Here is a 16,623-nt window from a genome sequence, read left to right as displayed (position 1 = left end):
TCTGGCCCAGAGCCAATTGCTGATGAGGAAGTAACTTTTCTGATATTCTGGTGTCTCTCACCATGAGGACAAAAATATTTAGAGCCTCGTTAACAACAGGCTCTGATGACATACCATTTTGCTTAGAGAGAGAATGAACTGTAGAGGCCTGGCTGCTACACATGCTAGCATACAGGGAGTGGTCAAAAAATTTCCATCACCACAGTCCACACTGTAGAGGAGTAAGCTAGGAATTGGGGTGTGTGTGTGTGCTTACAATAGGACATTGCTTCTAGTCAATGTGCCTTTCCATAGTTCTCATCTTGTTCTTTCTTTTCACTGTCATATAAACAATGTGCTGAGCTCATTGGGAATATTTTGCCAGATGTGGGATTTCCAGAAGTCTTGACAGTATTTAGAGCACTGCCTTGATGTGTTTGCTTAGTACCTAGGATAGAAAATTTCTTTGGCTAGAATCCCAGGAATCCTGGCATTTGGCACTGGCTGGGTTTCCTAATGTTCCAAGCTTTGGTATCAGAGTATGTGCTGATTTCAGCACTGATTCATCATTTAACTTTAGTAATTTACCGTATAATTTCTTCTTTGCACACCCTCATGATTCACCCCAATTCTGCCTTTGTAAATGTCCAATGCTTTAAGAAGAGCAGGAAAGAGAAGAATAAAAATAAAAAGGAGAAGTGTTATAAATTGTCTGGGAATCTGAACATTTTCAACTAGTGATAAATAGAATTTGGAAGACTCAGTATTCATGGTTTCACAGTTCAGATTGACTTAGGTCCTCATATTTTCTATCCTAGCAAAAGTCACGCAAGTGACTGATGAGTTTCCATGCATCACTACAAATGTCACAGGATCCAGGCCTTATAAAATGTCTAATGTTACCCTAGATCTTATTTGTCACAGCAAATCTAGCCTCTCTCTGTTCTCCTTCTCACAAAGTGGACACTTACTGTCTTGCTTCCTCTCGTTGTCATAGACTTGCTGCCTTATATACTAAATTTCTATGAGGCTCACCCTCTCAAGACCCAGGAAGAAGAGAATAAAGAGAATAGGACCTAATTCCACATTACTGTCTCTGTACTTCTTCTCCTAGTTTCTCTCATGTAGAAAGATGTATCTGATTAAAAAAAGAAGAAGAACATTCTACCTGAGCCTTGTTGAGCAGTACACAATTACCATTCCACACTGAGGGGAAAAATGGTTTCTGAACTTTACTATGAAATCTTGTCTCTAGTTTTCAGGGGTTAAAAACCATCTGCAAAGGGAGACCCTAACACACATGTTTGTACCCACATTATGTTTGTTTGTTTTAAATCTTGAGTGTAAAAGTTAAGTAGTAATCACAAGTGTATCCTTTAAAAAATAATTTCTACAATGGCCATAAGTGCTGATCCATAGATAATAGCTCAAGATGTTTATGGGGAAAAATCTTTTCTCCTAAATGAGAAGTTGATTTTTTTTTAAATGAGAGTCCATGGAAGAAGTTTGTAAATTACATCATTCACTTATCTCTAGGGTTTTCATGTAATAGGCTCAGCCCTCATTCCTTTTGATTATGGAAGAACAAGTTGCCGACTAGGGTAGGGTGTAAATACACATGAATGTGATTTTTTTTTATTATTTTATTTTATGTGCACTGGTGTTTTGCCTGCACGCATATCTGTGTGAGGGTGTCATATTCCCTGGAACTGGAGTTACGGATAGTTGTGAGCTGCTATGTGCATGCTGGGAATTGAACCTGGGTACTCTCTCCAAGGGTAACCAGTGCTGAGCCGTCTCTCTAGTCACCATAAATAGGATTTTAATCTTTTATTTTTCCTCAAGCTCTCTGAGCGAATCTGGGAATTTTCTGTTGGAGCTTCTCTACAGCAAACACCACAACTGCTTGGGCTCCAAATGCCCCTGAAGTTAGCCACTCACCACTGGCCAGCTCTGCCTTCAGGCAACTGGGTGCTTTCACTCCTGCCGCTATCAAGTGCTGCTTTCACATGTTCCCCCATGCTGATGGCTGCCTCTTTGGCTCCCTTTCCCCCATGGATTGTGGACTTTCCCTGGACCCCCTCCCCAGGTTGCTGACACAAGACCAGCTGCAGCTGTCCTCAGCAAGGCTGTGCACAGCCTGTGTTCTCCACTCAGATGTGTTAGGCTTCACATTTCACCATCAGCATTATCAGATTTGAAGAAACAATTGGGATTTTTTTTGGGGGGGTGGTTCCAGACAGGGTTTCTCTGTTGTAGCCCTGGCTGCCCTGGAATTCACTCTGTAGACCAGACTGGCATTGGACTCCACCTGCCTCTGCCTCCCAAGTGCTGGGATTAAAGACATTTACCACCACTGCCCAGTCAATTGGGAAGTCTTAAAGGGGGGAATTATATGAAAAAAACAAAAACAAAAACAAGGAGTTTTTTCCCATGTTAAAAAAATGGGAAACAATGTCATGGTGGAGGGAGTTAGGTGTCTGTATGATTACACATGGTGTGGTTTTAAAATGGAACAATTAAATGAGGGAATAATTAACTTAGTTGTGATTTATATAATGTTAATTATAATCATTACCTGTTTGATAATTCTTGTTTTATTGATAATATACAAGCCTTAGTAATAATTACTAAAGAGAATAATACAAATTTGACTGATAAGATAAAAGCTTTAGAAATATTTACTGATGAAGAGAGCAAAAAGTGACTGATAACATGCAAACTTTAGAAGAACTAACTATTCAATAGTCACAAGTCTTAGAAAAACTTATTAAAACAGATAATAGAGATATTCAGACACAGACAGAGGAATTTAAAGGAGAACCAACATCACCATTACATTATGAAATTAAGAGAGGAACAGCTTAAAGTTATCAAGAAATAACCGTAATTTATCCAGTCCCCATACAGAACCAACTTCCAAATGACAAGTATTCCCAAGGCTATGGAACAGCTCACTGGATTACTATTGATCTGTTAGATTTGAGGAGGTTTAAGGAAGCAATAGTCTCATATGGTATGCATTCACCTTTTGTGAAGCAGATGTTAAATTCATGGTCAACCGGTAACAGAATTGTCCCACAAGACTGGAAAGACTTGGTTATAGCTGTACTGGAACCTCAATTACAGTGGTGGACCTGGTGGAAAGATGAGGCTAGGACCGTTGAACAACTAAGTAGGTCTAGAGGTATTAAAATCTCCCAAGACCAACTTCTTGCACATGACGATTATGATGATATACAAAGACAGTCTATATGATGGGCACACCCTGACTCTATGCTGGGCAGCAGCTTTGAATGCTTGGGACAGAACTGAAGAAGTCAGAGAGAGAACTGAGTCATTTACTAAAGTTATATAGGGCCCCAAAGAAACCCTCACTGATTTTTTTTTTTTTTTACAAAGATTGACTTTAGCTGTAAATACAATGGTACCAAATTCAGAAGCTAGACAAATATTAATTGAATCTTTGGCTTTTGAAAATGCTAACTCATAATGCAAAATGCAAAAAGGCAAGATCAGCACCCATAGATGAATGGATTAGAAAACTAACTTTTAAGGCTCACAAATGCTTTTCATTTGATCAGATATAACTTGCCAAAAGGGAAACTCCCCAAAGTTAGAGTTGTGGCAGGGTTTTTTGTTTGTTTGTTTGTTTGTTTGTTTTTGTTTTGTTTTTTGTTTTTTGTTTTTTTTCTTTCCAGGAGAATGAAAGCATCCAGCTAAGGAATCTGAAGACCACTGGACAAATGAGACATCTGAAGAAAAAGCATGACTCATCCACAGAAAATGTCTCCCCAAAAAGAGTAATTGGCTTATTGGTATAACACATTTCCAACAGGATAAAATTTTGTAATTCTTCCCAAGTATTTGTTTCTGCTGTTCTCTACAGACACATAATGCAAATGGTCTAATTAAAAATTAGAGCTGGGGCTGGAGAGATGATGGATCAGAGGTTAAGAGCACTGACTGCTCTTCCAAAAGTCCTGAGTTCAATTCCCAGCAACCACATGGTGGCTCACAACCATCTGTAATGAGATCTGGTGCCCTCTTCTGGCCTGCAGGGATGCATGCAGGCAGAACACTGCATAAGTAATAAATAAATAAATCTTTGCTGGGCGGTGGTGGCATACGCCTTTAATCCCAGCACTCGGAGGCAGAGCCAGGCAGATCTCTGTGAGTTCGAGGCCAGCCTGGGCTACCAAGAAAGTTCCAGGAAAGGCGCAAAGCTACACAGAGAAACCTTGTCTCGGAAAACAAAAACAAAAACAAAAACAAAAACAAAAACAAAATTAGACCTGGTTTTGGAGTTGGAGTGTGGCTCTCTCATTCTCTAAACCCAAGCATATTTGTTAAAGGAAAATCCAAAATCTCTGTCTCATGTAGGAAGAACGCCTGGGATGGGACAGAAGAAAACAAAAATTAAGGAACTATTCCATTGTCAGCAATCTCATAGTCCTTTGTTTCTATTTTGACTCTTTAACACTTTTCTTAAGTTATAAATATTATATGAAAATTTATGAGATTAATTAATATATATATTAAATGTTTCATGATATTAATGGCCATATAGAGTACAGACTAATTCTAGAAAAAGGCTTCATCTAGCTTCCTGTACATGACCTTGGGTTTGAGTCTTTATCAGGTAATTAGGAATTAATTTTTTGCACTCTTAACAGGTTGAAGACTGTGTTTTGAAGGTAGTTCCATTGATCTTCACCTCTTCCAGGCAGCTGTGGCTAGTGTCTGCTTCTTCCAGACTGTGTGTTCATCTGGTTTCAACAGTCTATATCCATGCATACATAAAGTGGACTTTCTACATAGAGTAGACAATGTCTAGTAACTTAAACTTTAGGAATTCAAGAATATATATTTTCCTGTAGCCCAGAATATCAACTACAAGCTATTGAAAGTATTCAGAACAATCATATGAAGTCTAATGAACTTGGGCAAGTACCAGGTTTTCAGAAGAAAAGCCACCCTCCATATTCACAACATAATGGAAAGTACCATTTAGGGCATACACACCTTAAAATCATGTTGCATAAGACAAAGAAGGGATTTACTTAATGTTTGGGTTCTTGGAAACGGTTTTTAAATGTATTTTTCTTTTTTTACTCCTGAACTGTAACTGCTATGTGATTTCTGAGGTTGAATTTCCTCAGTGTTGGACCAGCAGATATAAGGATAGGAGCAATTCTGAATGACAGCTAAAGTTAGATTGCATTTAGTGTAGCATTGCCCAAGTTCTTGAGTTTTTCTTTGTGATGACCAATGCTGGATCACTAGCAAAGGATATTGACTGTCAGATGAGCTCTGAGTATTGGTTGTGGGTGACATAAGTTTCAAACAGGTCAGTACTAACTGAGCAAAGTACATTCACATCTCAACAGAATTCAGATCCTAGTTATGAAGTTCATGGCCCAGTTGTAATCCTTATTTTCTATATATCTAACTAAGAAGAGAAATAGACAGAAAAATTACTGGCCTAACTCTCTGGGTAACTGTGAAGCAAACTGTCACCTGACTGTTTCTCATTAAAAATTTTTGCATCCAAAGACCAAGATGAACACCATGACCTGATTATTTCAGCTTACTGTGGATTAGTAGACCTCACTTCAAACATTTAGAAAAGGAGAAGATGAATAGTAGGACTAGAAAGCCCATTTGATTAACTATAGTTATGTCCAAGGATAGGAACTTAAAAAATGATGCGTGACATTGGTACAAGAGACCACTTCTTAAATATAACACCAGTAACACAGACACTGAGAGCAACAATTAATAAATGGGACTTCCTGAAACTGAGAAGCTTTTGTGAGGCAAAGGACATGGTAAGTAAGATGAAAGGACAGCTTACAGAATGGGAAAAGATCTTCACCAACCCCACATCTTACAGAGGGCTGATCTCAAAAATATAGAAAGAATTTAGACATCAAAATACCAAACAATTCAATTAAAAAAAAAAAACCAAAACAGGTTACAGCTCTAAACAGAATTTTCAACAGAAGAATCTCAAATGGCTGAAAGACATTTAAGGAATTGCTCAACATCCTTAGCCATCAGGGAAATGCAAATAAAAATGACTCTGAGATACCATCTTAGTCCTGTCAGAATGGCTAAGATAAAAAACAATGATGACAGCTTATGTTGGAGAGGATGTGGAGCAAGGGGAACACTCCCTCACTGTTGGTCTGAGTGCAAACTTGTACAGCCACTTTGCAAATCAGTATAGTGACTTCTCTGAAAATTGAGAATCAATCTACTTTAATACCCATCTTACCACTCTTGGGCATATACCCAAGGAGGGCTTAATCATACCACAAGGACACTTGCTCAACTATGTTCATAGCAGCATTTTTCATAATAATCAGAACCTGGAAACAACCTAGACATCCCTCAGCTGAAACAAGGACACCAGGAAATTTGCAGGCAAATGGATGGAACTAGAAAATACCATCCTGAGTGAGGTAACCCAGACTCAGAAGGACAAACATGGTATGTACTCACTCATAAGTGGATACTAGATGAAAAGCAAAGGATAACTAGACTATAACCCACAGCTCCAGAGAACCTAACTAACAAGGAGGACTCTAAGAGGGACACATGGATCACCCTGGGAAGGGGAAATAGATGAGATCTCCTGAGTAAACTGGGAGTGAGGTGGGGTGGTAGAGGGGAGGGGATGAGGGATGAGAAGATGAGGGAATGGGATGGTAGAGCTGGGGGAGGGATGGAGTGTGAGAAGAATGAAAGAGACATCTTAATAGAGGGAGACATTATGGGGTTAGGGAAAAACCTGGTGCTAGGGAAATTCACAGGAATTCACAACTTAGACTATTAGAAATGGTGGAGAGGGAGCATGAACTGGCCTACCCTGGTAATCAGATTGGTGAATACCCTAACTGTCATCATAGAGCCTTCACCCAATAACTGATAGAAGCAGATGCAGAGATCCACAGCCAAGCACCAGGCCAAGCTCTGGGAGTCCCATCAAAGAGAGGGAAGAGGGATTATATGAGCAAGGAAGGCTCAAGATTATGATGGGGAAATCTATAGAGACAACTGAACCAAGCTTGTGGGAACTCACGAACTATATAGACCAACAGCTGTGGCACCTTCATGGAACTTGACTAGGCCCTCTGCATATGGGAAACAATTGTGTAACTTGGGTTGTTTGAGGGGCCCCTGGAAGTGGAATCAGGATTTATCCCTGGTGCATGAGCTGGCTTTTTGGAGCCCATTCCCTATGGTGGGATGCCTTGCTCATCCTTGATGCAGGCAGGAGGAGTTTAGTCCTGCACCAACTGAATTACCAGGCCTTGCTGACTCCCCATATGAAGAATTATCTTTTTGGAGTAGGGGGGTGTCCAGGGAGGTGGACCTGGGAGGTGTAGGCTGGGACAGGAGCTGGAGGAGGGTTTAGAGAGGTATTTGTGGTTGGTATGTAAAATGAATAAAAGCATTCCTTAAATAAAAAAATTACAACAATTAAAGCAAGCGCACATTTTAAAAAATGGTGTAAGATTATGAGTGAGCAAATGTTGATAGTGTTTACTCAGAGTGGGCTTAATGCACTGGTAAAATAATAAACAAATGCCAAAGAAAAAATGAGGAGAAATAGCTAAGATCAGGCAGAAATTGATGATATAAAAATTATAACAATCCCTCAAATTCAATGAAGCAAATAGTCATTTCTTTGTAAAGATTGGCAAACTCTTAGCCAAATTGAGCAAGTGTAAAAGAGAGAAGAGCCAAATTAATAAAATTATAAGTGAAAAGGTAGAAGTGACAACAGGTACCAATGAGATTCAGAAATCATAGGAACACACCTTAAAAACTCATACTCCACTAAACTGGAAATTTTAAAAGAAATGATGGATTTATAGATGCATTGGATGTACAAAGATTAAACCAAAATGAAATCAGTTTTTTAAAAACTGTATCCAGAAACATGGTTGAAGTACTAATTAAAAATGGCCCATCTAAAAGAAACCCAATACCACCTGTATTCACTGAAGAATTCTACCAGAGCTTCAAAGAACACAAACACTTTCCAAATTACTCTGTAAAACAGGAAAGGAATGAAGGCTTTCAAGCCCTCTGTAAAGCTCTGATACCAAGACCAGATAAGAATAAAGCTAAAAACAGAAAACAACAGGTAATGAACTTACATGTAAAAATTCTTATTAAAATATTGCAACATGAATTCAAGATTATGTGAAATAAATCATTTATTGTGACCAAAGTTGATTCCATTCCAGAGATAGAGGCAAGGTTAAACATCCCTTAGACAATTTATCTGGGTTCTAGTTATTCCAAGCCTAGACCAGAATATAAGTAACCTCTTTCATTCTATCACTGATTTTTTTCTATGACTTCTTCCTTATTGTCTATTTCTAAATAGCAATTGCTCAGATTGAACTTTGTAGAAACATCCCCTTCAGAAGCAAGAAAATAGTCTAAGGCTAAACAATTTTGGCAACTAGCATTGTGCATTTTTGTTTGTTGTTTAGCAAAGATATTAAAGGCCCTTGCAGTTGCATAGGCTATAATTTCAGTAACAATTTGTAACATGTTAATACAGCTTAGCATGTAGATGGGAGTACAACTACATCAGGACTGTCTTCTGCCCAGGTGCTCAGACCATAATAATGGATTATATGTTTAGTGAGGCATTCGTTATATTTCGAGTCACTTGCCTTTCCAAGTGTTCTTGTCTGGTCAGTGGGAGTAGGCAGCAGGAGGGACAGATAGAGCTCAGCATATATAATCTGGATCAGTTTGGAGGACATACAGATTAAGCTGTTCTCTCACATATTCCATATAGTCCATCTGGGGCTTGCCACTTGATGATAGCATTGGGATAATCACATGCCTTCCAGAGGTGAGAGAAGTTAAAGAAGGATTGGGGATTTTGTTAAGAATGGTTTGGGTATCACTACCACTGGGTTTTATGGAATCTTTAGCCCAAGCATGTTAGTTTTTCAACAGAAGTGTTGAGTTTTTCTCCATTGTTCACTGTAATTTTCCCCAGTAACTATGGTTTTTAAAAAGCCAAATTCTGGTAGCAGAATGGGGGTACTGTTTTTTTTTTTTCATAAGAGTTAAGAGGATCAAACTTTCTAGCTTCCAAGCTATTGATCTTCCATGTTAGTGTCTTTGCATACATAACAATAAAAGACCTTAAAAGCCTGGGCTATGGTTCCTGCCAGGTCTAGAAACAACTTTCTGGTTGTAGCAGAGATGGGGGCAGGTACTGCTATTTATTTCTTCATAGAAGAAATAGACTTGGTAAGAAGACATAGCTTTATAAGTGATAGAAACCTTTCAAAGGGACAACACAATCCCTTGCTCTGGGCCTCAACCACCAATACAAATTCCATTCCAGCCTGCCATTCTTTTTTTCATCTGATGTCCTTTAAGATGAGAATAGTGAAGTTAACAGGGTTATAGGTCCCCAGTTGACAGTCTGATGTGGCAGTTTCCCTTTAAAGTAATGTAATTTTGTCTGCTTTCTGCCAAGTGTCCACATAATGCACATCCTTTTGGGACAGTAGATTTCAAAATAAGAGTACATCCAAAGCTCCATGGAGAGGGCTATTCATACATGTATTTATTATCAAACCTGTGTTCTTGCTCTCTTAATGATTCAATGAAAGTTTTTGAGCCTCAATTGTGAATTTACGTAAGTACAAAATATTGGCACTGGCCATTTTAAATATTTTGCTTCATTTGACATTTCCTGGCCAGTGGTGCTGGACCTCTAGCCATTTCTCATCTGAAGAATACTACAGGTTGAAACAAGTGTATTGATCTTACTCCTGGTAGATGCAGTAGGTGCCCTTCTTGTGTTCAAAGGCTCTTTAGATCTTTCCCTGGTACAAGAAATGAGTATGGTAAAGGAGAATCTAAGTAATACCCTGACCTGATTAAATTATATGAATAAAGGGGTAACAAGAAGAGGGCTCTGAAACCACAAATTGGGATCAAACTAGTGTAGTTGGAGTTTTCTTGCCTGGCCCACAGTCAGGACAAATCTCTCTCATCCGCCAGTCCCACAGTCGCTCAGACCCAACCAAGTAAGCACACAGAGACTTATGTTACTTATAAACTGTATGGCCATGGCAGGCTTCTTGTTATATACTTCTTTTATCTTAAATCAACCCATTTCTATTAATCTATACTTTGCCACGTGGCTCATGGCTTACCAGTACCTTATCTCTTCCTTGTCATGGCGGTGGCTGGCAGCTTTTCTCTGCCCCAGCCTTCCACCTCCCAGAATTCTCTTCTCTCTTGTCCCGTCTATACTTCCTGCCTGGCCACTGGCCAAACAGCATTTTATTTATACAGAACGATATCCACAGCAAACTAGGGGTAACAGGCAAAGACTATAGATACTATCCATAGAAGTAAATCCTTTACCCAAATCCAGTCAGTGGGCTCAGTATCTACCAATCTCACAGCAAGGGCAAAGGTGAGGACCACAGCAATAGAGAAAAGCATAGGTAACAGAACATTTGGAAAGATGATATTTTGTTTAACTCCTTTTACCTTTGTACCCCAACAAAACATCATTTGATACTTTCTGTAGCATCTATCATATTGTGTCTTTTTTTTTTTTGGTGGGTGGATTCATAAGGCTCTCCCCTTCTCATACTAAAACAGAACTATGTTCACTTACCCTTCCATCTCAACAAGACCTAACACAAGTCCTACACCATAGTAGACCCTTGTAATTATATGTTCATTCATTCACTTGTGTTTTCCATCAATATTTTTTATTACCTGATATGTGCTAGGCATCTTGCTAGTCACTGGAGTTAATGCAGTTACTATAACAGTCAAACATCCATATTCTCATGCCACTAACATTCTTTTATAGGACACAGATAATAAACAAGTAAGTCAATACAGGAAATGTAAGGTCATAAAGCCATTATTAAATACATAAGGCAGTAAGAATAATATAATGATAGGATTAGTGGTCTATATTAGATTATGGAGGACATTCTTTCATTTCTATGTAGGCATTTCTATACTATGGGACAAACAATAGTAAGCTTGATTGGAAATGGTTTACATTCTAGTTGTTCTCAAAGGTGCAATGCCTTTAATACCCTTAGTCATTTTTCTGGTTTCCTTTCTCTCTCTCTTACAAAGTTAGGGGACAGCCTACCCCAGGACAAGGAATCTTGGAGGATACTTGGAATAAATGTCCTGTGACAAAGAAGTCCCTTTGGCTCTCAGAGTCCTCTTTCAACAAGCCTAAACAACACATGAAAATTTATCTATGTATTTAATATTATAAATATAATAAAGTAAAGGTTGAAAATTAGTCATAGATACCATTATGACCTGCATTAATGTGTTGTTTAGGCAATGGGGTATTCAAAAGTCTTTTTTTCTTTAAAAATTTTTTATTTATTTTATTTTATGTTTTTATTGAGAATTTTTTTTTCATTCATTTTACACACCAAAGATCCCCCTCTTCCCTCCTCCTGCCCCCCAGCCTTCCCTCCCAACCCATTCCCCCATTCCCTTCCACAAGGCAAGGTCTCCCATGTGGAGGCACATTCAGTAGAGGCAAGTTCAAGCCCTTCCCCCTGCCTCAAGGCCACACAAGGAGTACCATCATAGGTAGTGCGTTCCAAAAAGCACACTCACACACCAGAGATGGATTCTGATTCTACCACCAGGGGCCTCCCAAGGAGATCAAGCTACACAATTGTTTCAGCATGCAAAGGGCCTAGTCCAGTTCCATGTAGGCTCCACAACCATTGATCCAACTTTTATGAGTTCCCTCTAGTTTGGTTTGGTCGTCCCTACATGTGTCCCCATCATGATTCTGATGCACTTGCTCATGGAATCCCTCTTCTCTCTCTTTGACTCGACTCCTGGAGCTCTGTCTAGTGATTGGCTGTGGATCTCTGCATCTGCTTACATCAGTCATTGGAGAAAAGTTCTGTGATGATAGTTAGGGTATTCACTGGTCTGATCTCTGGGGCAAGCCAGTTCAGTTCAGGCACCCTCTCCATTATTGTGAGTAGCCCAGGCTGGGTTCATCCTTGGGGATTCCTGGCAACTTCCCTAGCACTGGGTTTTTCTCTATCCCCATGATGTCTCTCTCTATCATGGTATCTCTTTCATTGCATTCCCCATCCCTCCCTGTTCCAGTTCAACCATCCCATTCCTTTATGCACTCATCCCCCATCCCCTACCCTGCATTACCCACTCCTCACCCCAAGTTTACTCATGAAGATCTCATCTATTTTCCCTTACCAGGGTGGTTCATACATCCCTCTTTGGGTCTTCCCTATAAGTTAGCTTCTCTAGAGTTGTGTAACCCAGACTCAGAAGGACAAACATGGTATATACCCACTCATAAGTGGATACTAGATATAAAGCAAAGGGTAATCAGGAAACAACCCACAACTCCAGAAAAAGAATATTCATTGTACGTACCAACCACAGATCCCCCTCTCATTCCTCATCCCACTCCTCCCCTGCCTCCCCCCTGACCCACCTCCATCCCCTCTTCCAAAAGGGTAGGTCCTTCCATGGGAGAACAGCAAATCCTGGTATACATTCAGTTGAGGTAGGACCAAGTCCCTCACCCCTGTATAGAGGGTGAGCAAGGTATCTGACCATAGTCAATGGGATCCAGAAAGCCAGCTCATGCACCAGGGATTGATCCTGATCAAAAGTGTTAATATGATGACTTTTACATGGGGTAAAAACTCTTGAATCTAGAGAACTTCATTTTTCCTGCTGCCTTAAGAGGTCAATGCTGAGGTAAGACTATCTGCTTGCATAGCCACTAACTGATATTCCTCCAAAGCCAACGTTTCTATATGAGGAAGATGATAAAAGAGTTCTCCCTTTCTGCTGCCTAGATAAAAGGGAATTAGGGACTAATATTGAGGAGCTGATGAAGAGGGGGACTAAAGGATCATCAATAAGTTCCAAACACTTTTTATCAGTTAAACTGTAGGAAACCAGGACAGAATCTTGACTGAAATGTCATTGAATCAATCATTTGTTATGCCTGCAATCTATTTTTAATCATCCAACTAGTTGTATATTATTTAAGAACTGTCTATCACAAAAACATGTTAAAATGGGATTTACTGTAAAAGAAGAATTGGGAAACTTTCAGCTAAGAAAAGAAAGGAACTATAGTAAGGACTAAAAGCTGAAAGTATTAGGTGTTATGAGAAAGGTATAAAGAACCAAATTCAGGTAAATCCAGGGCCTAAGGAAACTTCTCCAAATATGGGGAAGAGGGAATAGCCTTCAAGGCCTAGGGCTTGGTTGCTAGGACTAGAAAAAAATGTATAGGATACGTGTTAAAGGTTGTTAACCAATAGAGGAGACATAGTTTATCATTCCTGAGAACACAATAGGATAAATTGTGGATTATATCCTGAATACACTGAGTTCAGTGGAACTGACCTTCTGGGTATGAGAGGGAAATTGGGTGGTATCAGAAGAAGATTAAGAGTAGCTTCTTTTTGAGATATTTGTTCATTTGTGCACTTATTTGTGTTTGTGTACACAGATATGTAGGTGTCGTGATACATGTGTGAAGGTCAGAGAACAACTCCCAGGAGTCAGTTCTTTCCTGTCACTTTATGGGATCTGGAGAATGAACTCAAGTAGTTATGTCTGTGAGCAAACACATCTACCCTCTATGCTGTCTCAGCAACCCAAGATTAGCTTCCTCAGTGAACTGAATGTCACCATGACCACCTAAAACAACATGAGCTCACAAGATAGATGGGGAAAAGATGAATCCTCCAAGTATAACCCCAACTTCCCTCTTCTGATTCTGGACCTTCTATCAATGCCTTTCCATGATGACTTCAGGAAATACAAGAGCCCTATGGATTTCTCTATGCTTCAGTTCAAATATATTTATATAAGTTGCATTGAGACTTCAGAGGATGACTTTACTGTAACAACAGACTAGGACCTGCTCTGATCTAGCAGTTAGTGTTTCTCTGGATTGCAAGGACAAGACTTCTATTAAACGTATCCATCTACACACACACACACACATACCTGGACTTCCTTCTCATTCCCAGCCTATTGTCCTTGGGACTCAGTCACCTGAAGGCCCAATTAAGTTTCTTGTTTGTAGGGAGTTTGGATACCCAAGATTGTACTCTAATGATTTTTTGCACTTACAACTAATCAACAAAGGCATTTATTTTCAGCACCTCTTATAGCTGGAGTTTTCCTGTGTCCACCTGGCTCCTGCAGCCACTTAAACCCAATTAAACACACAGAGACTTATATTACTTATAAACTGTATGGCCGTGGCAGGCTTCTTGCTATCTAGTTCTTGTATCTTAAATTAACCCATTTATATTAATCTATAAGTTGCCACATGGCTTGTGGCTTACAGGTACTTTTACATCTTGCTTCCTCTGTTTTTGGCTGGCAACTCCTGACTCAGCCTTCCTCTTCCCAGAATTCTCTTCTTGCTTGTCCTGCCTATACTTCCTGCCTGGCTACTGGCCAATCAGCATTTTATTTATTAACCAATCAGAGCAACACATTCACAGCATACAGAGTCATATCCACAGCAACCTCTACTTTCTTCTCATGAGAGATAAAGTTTGCTTTGTTAGTGATTTTATACCTGAAAACAAGTCCTGTGATAGATGCCCATGCTCGAACCCCAAGAAGGCAATGGAGAATTAAAGACATTGTCATCAAGGAAATTATAGTCAAGCTAGGAAATAAAATTAATGTGCATACCCGAAGTAGAAAAGAACATCAAAAAAGTCATCCAAGAAACATTGGATAGGGTATGATTAAGGCCAGAGAAATGACCCAGGCTGCTGCAATCTACTTCAACCAAGATCAGTCCAAATAGTTAAGGTGGTCAGAGAGAGCACCTTTGACAAAGTGATGCTTAGGCTGTTCTTGAAATTCTCTCTCTCTCTCTCTCTCTCTCTCTCTCTCTCTCTCTCTCTCTCTCCCCCTGTGTGTGTGTGTGTGTGTGTGTGTGAGTGGTGTTGTCTGTATGCTGTTGTTGTTGTTGTTATAAAATTCTATTTACAGAGCTTGAAGGAACCCGAAAAGCTTAGTGTGTTTGCCATTGTATAGGTAAGGAAACTGAAATCCCAGAAGAGAAAGCTCAGTTAGAAAAGTTAGAACTAGGTTCAAGATGTTCTGGTTCCCAGTCCATGACTCTCCTCCAGGAGCTGAGAAATGAAAGATTGTGTGTTAGGTGTAAAACTGTAAACAAAATAAAAAAGAAAAGGCCTGGAAAGCTGATGGCCTAAATCAGTGGTTTTCAACCTATGGGTCAATGACTCTTTTGGGGGGGTCAATCACCTGCATATCAGATACTTATAACAGTAGTAGAATTACAGTTACTAAGTAGCAATGAAATAATTCTATGGTTGGGGGTCATCACACCATGAAGAACTAAAGAGTGACAGCACCAGAAAGGTTGAGAACCACTGGTCTGAAGGAACTATTCAAGGTGTAAACCTCTCCCTCCATCCCCAAAGACATTCACATTTGTTAAAATCAGCTCTGGGGTCTTCTTCACACCTCAAGAATAAACTAATTTAGCAGGTGAAACATAAAACTGAATTCGAATTGCAGGTCAGACATCAGGTCATTTTATTTGCTCAGCAATGGGAAATTCGTTCAAAAATGGCCTCTTTCATGTAGCCTGCTATCTCAAAAGCTTTGAGATTGAGAGGTCCTCCTTCTGTCCCCTTCTTTCCCATCACCACAAGGTACACGGATCCCATCTGAACTACTGTCACTGCCTGGCTACCTCTACTTTGACCTTTGGTACGCAGGTCCATGCTGTTGTTGCCCTCAGTGAACAGGTTGTCTCGGATTAACAGGCATTTGATTCCAGCAAGGGTGACTCCCTGAAGAAACAGCTTTTCTCTCTCTTCTTTTGCTAGTAAGGTCTGAACTTCTTCCTGGGTCATCTGAATGAAGTTGCCTTCAGGGGAAGAAGCTAAAAGCCAGGGTGGACAATTGGTGACAACTGCCGCATCACTGCACATATCAGTTTGTAGGAACAGTTTGATACAGTCTTGCCAGACGTCTTGGCTGAAGTCCTCTATGCACTGCATGATTGAAGTATGCTGTCTCTATGAGGAGAACATAGGGTTCCCAGAAGTTTGGTCCTCACAGAAAATTTGGTGATAGTTGGCTCAAGAAGTCTGATCATCTGAGACTGACAGAAGATGAAAAAAGAGAGTCTGCTCTGGTTCTTGAGGCTTCTCTGAGCAGCAAGTTGGTGGAGGACTGGGGTGAAGTTGTGCCTCATGCTTCCCACTGCTAGTTTTGTAGGAGGAGTGATGTCACTATGGCTTTATGACTTTACAACAGTCATCATGCACTACATCATCAGAAGCCTCTGGCAGTAGCATTCTGGGGCTGTCTCTATCATCAGTAAGATAAGGGAATGGAGTAAACCTACTTAGTCTCCCAATTACTATGGAAAGAACACCAGCTTCCAACAGGTAAGTAGAAGATAAATATGTACCATCTAAATTGTCAGCTTGAGTGTAAAGCAAGACAGGAGAAATTTACTATAATAAAGAGTATTTAACATGTGATCTTCTCTTTCAGGACCTTAGCATTATGTATAAAGTAAAAGGTTAC

At 39.8% G+C, this 16,623-nt stretch overlaps 1 protein-coding gene across 1 annotated transcript; it reads right to left on the bottom strand.

The window, feature by feature from the left end:
- Positions 1–15,626: 15,626 nt before the first annotated feature.
- LOC118574717 (profilin-2-like) lies at positions 15,627–16,088 on the bottom strand. The gene has a single exon (XM_036175632.1). The coding sequence runs from the start codon at positions 16,086–16,088 to the stop codon at positions 15,627–15,629; it is 462 nt and encodes a 153-aa protein (XP_036031525.1).
- Positions 16,089–16,623: the final 535 nt, after the last annotated feature.

This window comes from Onychomys torridus, chromosome X (assembly GCF_903995425.1).
Source record: "Onychomys torridus chromosome X, mOncTor1.1, whole genome shotgun sequence".
Taxonomy (NCBI): domain Eukaryota; kingdom Metazoa; phylum Chordata; class Mammalia; order Rodentia; family Cricetidae; genus Onychomys; species Onychomys torridus.
Note: the sequence above shows the minus strand (reverse complement) of the source record. Positions and strands in the feature narration are given on the sequence as shown.

Coding starts and splice junctions, on each gene's coding strand:
- LOC118574717 (XM_036175632.1), bottom strand. CDS start 16,088: ATGCAGTGCATAGAGGACTTCAGCCAAGACGTCTGGCAAGACTGTATC.